This window comes from Pyrus communis, chromosome 1 (genome assembly GCF_963583255.1).
Source record: "Pyrus communis chromosome 1, drPyrComm1.1, whole genome shotgun sequence".
Taxonomy (NCBI): Eukaryota; Viridiplantae; Streptophyta; class Magnoliopsida; order Rosales; family Rosaceae; genus Pyrus; species Pyrus communis.
The window spans coordinates 33179771-33186126 of NC_084803.1; the positions used below are offsets into that span (position 1 = coordinate 33179771).

Consider the following 6356-nt stretch of genomic DNA (forward strand, 5'->3'; position numbering starts at 1 on the left):
GAGAGCGCTTGTCACTGAATATTTAAGTATTCTATATAAGAATGTATGCATTCAGCCAACAAAACAATTATCTTGTCCACTTTATTGTGTATATATATGCCTAATGCTCTGTCTCAATTTTTGTAGTCACACACACATGTTGCAAATTTTGGTGGCTTTCAAATCCACAAAGAGGTGAAGGAAATTTTCTGTTAACAGGTAACATATCAATCGACATGATCCACCTTTGTCAGAATAATTGTTTTTCTTCCCTTAATTTGTTTTCAATTATGTTCGAGAAATTAACTTGTAAAAGATAATTATTGTAACAGAAGAAAGATCATGTCATGTGGGATGTTGTCAGCTTGAAATGAAATAAAGAAATATTTTCAAACTATTGTTGGCCGCCCAAGTTCATTTGATTAATTTGGGTCGATACACATGGGGATTGAGCTATTGAGGGACCTCATTACTCATAACTCATGCATGCACGTGTGGAAGAACGTAAATCTTTCTTTCACTCGTCCAAATATATCAAACTATGAGTAATTGTGTATATATAAAAGAGGATCTATAAGTGATGGTTCCTCGGCAATTTTGTTTTCACGATTATATGGCATTGAATCCCACGTTAAAAAAAGAAAAGATGAAATAACATCCTCGTCTTGGGTAACTTCATTGTTGTTTCCTATTTAGGATTAATTGTAATTGTCGATCACACATTAGTAGTTTCGGCCACCGGCCTCGAATATCTGTGCCCAATTCACTTGCTCAATAATACATAAATGTGAAATAGGTAACAGAGGAAGGAAGGAAGCCTTGATGTCACACTATCACTATCCACGCATTCAATTTAAACTATTTGCAAGTAAGTTTGTTAAGTTAAAGCTCTTCAAGCTCCACGTATATATCAATCAAGCGATCATGTCTTTTCCATTTATTACAAGAAACCATGGATTCTATGACGAATGCGTATCGTCACATATACACTAAAATTTGTCACATATAATTATGTGATGAATTTCCAGCATTACAAAATGCGTCACCTATACAGCCTCATGTATAGTTTTGTGATGAATTTTTTGTTCGTCACATACTAGTTCTATATGTGACCCTCTTTTCCTCACATATTCCTCACTCAAATTTCATACTTAAAACAATATGTGATGCTTTGAACATCACTTATTCTGAAAATGCGTGATGACATGCTTTCGTCACATCATGTATTGCTTTTTCGCATTTAATTATTTTCATAATTTTGCTTGAAAATGAATCTATAATTAAAACTTTAATTTCAGTGAATCAAGCAAATGAATAATATGGACTACATCATAATGACAATTTATATACCAATAGAAGTAATTTTTACATTGGTAACATGTTTAATAAACTAAACATGCACAAAGGGAACAAATATCGTTTCGAAATAATAAACTAATGAAGAAAAAAAATCCTAAAAAATCTAAACCCGGCTAGACTACGAAGACTTGTTTTTTACTGGTTGTTGGGGCCTGCAAGTAACATAGCCGACATAAATTTCTCATAAACCTACGGAGATACAAGAGAAAAAAAATTGAGCATTATCATCCAACAAATAGCAAACAAAGATATGTCAAAATTTAATTGAAACTGAAATCGAACAAACTATTCCTAAAATAATAAGACCATAATCCTCAATTTCCAAATAATGACTAGGTAATAAAGCAAAGCAACCAAACTCATCAAGAAACTCAAAGACTAATTTCAACTAAAACTGAAACCAAGAATTCATTAAGGCGAACAGCATACATCATCCAACTAATTCTTCATAGGAGCAAATAATAGAGAAAGAAGTCAGCCAACTAGCTATTGACCTGCCACATAAAATTTGGTCACCTATTCCATATTTTCTTGTAGTGATTTTATTGCATTCAATCAAATCTTGAAATTAACAAATAGTTTATCTTTCTTATTTGGTACCCTTTTTTTTTATATTTAGAATGGAAGTTAATCGTGGATTTGACTTAATTTAATCCTACTCATTTCTCTACTTACTTTTATTGCTTGAGCTAATTCAAAAGCTCAACCCATCCTGATATTTGTGGCTCGGCCCATGCCTGCTTGACACAACGAAAATAACAAAACAAGTACCCACTTGGAAGCGAAAAGACTTACCTATGGAGTGTATAGTCGTTGTTCCTTTCTCATACATCACGTGATGTATCCTCATGTCTCAGAAAGAAACGAGGGTAATACACCCTGAAATACGAAAGTCCCACTCCCGTGGAATCCACTGCAAGTGAAAACAAGGTCAGAAGCTTCATGGAAATAGTAATTTAAATAACTAAATGTACACATTACATTACCATGCCAGATAGAACAAACCATTTATTTCTATGGGACCAGTTTCCCTGCCTAATGTCTCAAACCCATCTCTTTCACCAGAAGTAAAAAAAAAACGGGAAGAGGCGTTGTCCTCTTATCCTTCACACGTTTCATTGGCTCTGGAAAGATCATCAATCAACCCCCACATTAATCACCAGAATCCATGGCAGTTTCTCCACCTCAAAAACCAATCGACCAAGTGATTCCCTTATCATAGAACAAACCATTTATTTATTTCAATGGGACCGGTTTCCCTGCCTAATGTCTCAAACCCATCTCTTTCACCAGAAAAGAACAAAATGGGAAGAGGCGTTGTCCTCTTATCCTTCACACGTTTCATTGGCTCTGGAAAGATCATCAATCAACCCCCACATTCATCACCACAATCCATGGCAGTTTCTCCACCTCAAAAACCAATCGACCAAGTGATTCCCTTATCTAATTTCCCCCTTCATTCCTTTCGGTGCATGTGAATTCAATCCCATTCCCACCTATTGCACCGATTTCCTCCTACCCTTTTCTTCTCTTCTCTAATGGCAGCTGAAATTTCATCCGGCAGCCGGAGAAATTCCAACACTCAGCTTTTGGAAGAGCTCGAAGCGCTTAGCGAGTCACTCTACACATCCCACATTTCGAGTACTAGTACTCGAAGAACTGCCTCCCTTGTTCTTCCACGAAGCTCAGTTCCTACCATACCCTCTAAAGATGAACTTGTTCCGGCGAATGTTGAGGAAATTAGACTCAACAACAAACCACGAAGGCGGATGTCTTTGTCCCCGTGGCGCTCCCGCCCAAAACTTACTAGTGATGAGGAAGATGAGCAAAAGGATCGAGGCAAGAAGGCAACGAAATATAATTCACCGGAGCTAAGAAGCTTGGATGTCAAGGCAACTGCCACCACCGAGAAAAAAGGTATCTGGAATTGGAAACCGATTCGCGCTATTTCCCACATTGGAATGCAGAAGCTGAGCTGCTTATTTTCTGTTGAAGTTGTCGCTGCGCAAGGCCTTCCGACTTCAATGAATGGCCTTAGACTTTCTGTCTGCGTTAGAAAGAAAGAAACAAAAGAGGGAGCGGTTCAAACAATGCCGTCAAGGGTAACACAAGGAGCTGCTGATTTTGAAGAGACACTTTTCGTTCGGTGCCATGTTTATTGCAGTTCCGGCCATGGGAAGCAGACGAAGTTTGAGCCGAGACCCTTTTGGGTATATTTGTTTGCAGTTGATGCAGAGGAGCTTGATTTTGGGAGAAGCACTGTGGATTTGAGTCAGATGATTCTGGAATCCATTGAGAAAAGCCACGAAGGTCAACGAATTCGGCAATGGGATATGAGTTTTAAACTATTAGGGAAGGCGAAAGGCGGTGAGCTTGTTCTGAAACTAGGGTTTCAGATTATGGAGAAGGATGGAGGACTTGGAATTTACAATCAGGCTGAGGATTTGAAGTCTGGTAAGTCCAAGAATTTCTCATCTGTTTTTGCTAGGAAGCAATCAAAAACTTCATTTAGTGTGCCTAGTCCAAAACTTTCCAGCAGAGGAGAAGCATGGACACCTTCACAAGCAAGAAAAGCAGCTGATCTCCAAGGGATTGATGAACTTAATCTTGACGAACCAAACCCCGTTCCTATATCATCATCATCTTCTTCTGCAGCTCAGAAGGCAAAAGAATCGGAAGCGCCAAAGGCAGAGGAGCTTGATCTGCCAGACTTTGAGGTAGTGGATAAAGGAGTTGAATTCCAAGACAAGGAAGAGGAATATGGGGAGGAGCAATCCAAAAAGTCTATTGACGAAAAATCGGCAGCATCAAGTGAGGTTGTGAAGGAAATTGTGCATGACAAAGTGCATACAACAAGATTGACAGAACTTGATTCAATTGCTCAACAGATTAAGGCTCTTGAGTCTTTGATGGGGAAAGAAAAAAATGACGAAAAGGATGAAGATGAAGAAGATATCGAATCACAAAAATTGGAGGCGGACGAAGAAAATGTGACAAAGGAGTTTCTTCAAATGCTTGAAGAGGAGGAGATCTTAAATGAATATAAACTGAATCAAAGTGAGATCCCCCCTCTCAAGCTTGAAGGGGTCGAGGAATCTGGTGAGTGTGAAGCAGCAGAAGTATTCCTTCCTGATCTTGGAAAAAGCTTAGGGTGCGTGGTTCAAACCCGCGATAGAGGGTACTTGGCGTCCATGAATCCGTTTGACACTTTGGTAGCTAGAAAAGACACTCCAAAACTTTCCATGCAAATATCAAAGCCGTTTGTTCTGTCATGGGATCAGTCAATGAGTGGATTCGAATTGTTTCAAAGGATTGCAGCTATTGGACTTGATGAGCTGAATTCTCAGATTATGAATTTGATGGCATTGGATGAACTGATGGATAAAACTGCAGAGCAGATTGCTTTTGAAGGTGTTGCATCCGCGATCATTCAAGGAAGGAACAAAGAAGGGGCTAGCTCGAGCGCTGCTAGAACAATTGCGGCCGTCAAAACAATGGCAAGTGCATTGAGCACAGGCAGAAAGGAAAGGATTTCGACTGGGATTTGGAATGTAAACGAGAACCCTTTGAAAGCAGAGGAGATTATCACATTCACCATGCAGAAAATCGAGGCCATGGCACTTGAATCTTTGAAAATCCAAGCTGAAATGGCTGAGGAAGAAGCCCCATTCGATGTTTCACCAATGAACAATAGTTTCACAAATTCAAGTGGCGTAAAAGTACTTCAAAACGAACTGCTCACTTCTTCAATATCACTAGACGACTGGATCAAAAACCACAGCGTGGCCAATTCGGATAGCTTACAAGATGGGAACCAGCCGGAGACAATCACACTGGCAGTGGTTGTTCAGCTAAGGGATCCCTTAAGGCGGTATGAGGCGGTTGGAGGCCCTATGATAGCTCTTATTTATGCAACGAGAGCTGATGGCGCCGTCGATGAGGAGGAAGAAAAGAGATTCAAAGTGACAAGCATGCATGTGGGAGGGTTGAAAGTGAGGACAAAAGGAGGGAAGAGGAATGCGTGGGATAGTGAGAGGCAGAGGCTAACTGCAATGCAGTGGTTGATTTCTTATGGATTGGCAAAAGCAGCTGCAAGGAAGAAGGGGAAACATTATGTAGCATCCAAAGGTCAGGATTTGTTGTGGAGCATTTCATCAAGAGTGATGGCTGGTATGTGGCTTAAGTACATGAGAAATCCAGATGTAAAATTTACCAAGTGAAGCTGAGTATTATATGTATTCATTTAATTGCTTTTGTAATTTACTTACAATAATAATCGATAAAACGAGTAAAAATTAAAGAAATGCAAATAGCAAAATTGATGCATGATAGGAATTTTTACCACCTGCAAAAGTAGGGATAAAAACACTTAAAAATACTTGCAAGAGTATAAGGTTATCATAGTATAACAGTTCAAGTAAGGTCGTTCTCCACAATGATTGAATGAATAATTTATGTAAATACAAAATCTTAATTAATTATTTGAAAACAAGTTTGGAAGAGGTTAATTTTATGACCTAAAATATTAAAAACGAATTTAATTAAAAACAATTGAATAAGGGGAACTTTAACGAAAAGGGCTTAGGCTAACTTTTTTTTAATGAAAAACGACCCTAAACTATTATTTAATAAAAAGGGCTTAAATTTAAATCATAAGGACACACAACTTTTATCTCAGACCCTACAAAAACTAAAACACACGGGATCAACAAAAAGCCCAAACCACATAACAATTAATATTCCAAAATTGCCCCTAACGAAGCCTAACCCAGCCCGTTAGCCAAAGTTGCAGTTACTTCTCACCATCCCTCTCATCATCCCTCCAACGCCATTAATGTTCACCAACCCCTTCTCACCGTACAAAAAAATTGAAACCTCCATTGCTCGAAACGTCAAGATCACAAAAACCAGAAACCATCCTCATTTTCCGATTTCGTACATCATTCCAGTTCTTTCACGGACGAATTCACGCAAATATCAACTTCGGTGAGCAACTTGGTCGCAGACATACCTAGAAA

At 38.7% G+C, this 6356-nt stretch overlaps 1 protein-coding gene across 1 annotated transcript; it reads left to right on the forward strand.

Annotated features, from left to right (window-relative positions):
• Positions 1-2539: 2539 nt before the first annotated feature.
• LOC137739319 (protein PLASTID MOVEMENT IMPAIRED 1-like) lies at positions 2540-5585 on the forward strand. The gene has a single exon (XM_068478878.1). It carries the CDS (start codon positions 2877-2879, stop codon positions 5556-5558), a length of 2682 nt encoding a protein of 893 aa, XP_068334979.1. The 5' UTR covers positions 2540-2876; the 3' UTR covers positions 5559-5585.
• Positions 5586-6356: the final 771 nt, after the last annotated feature.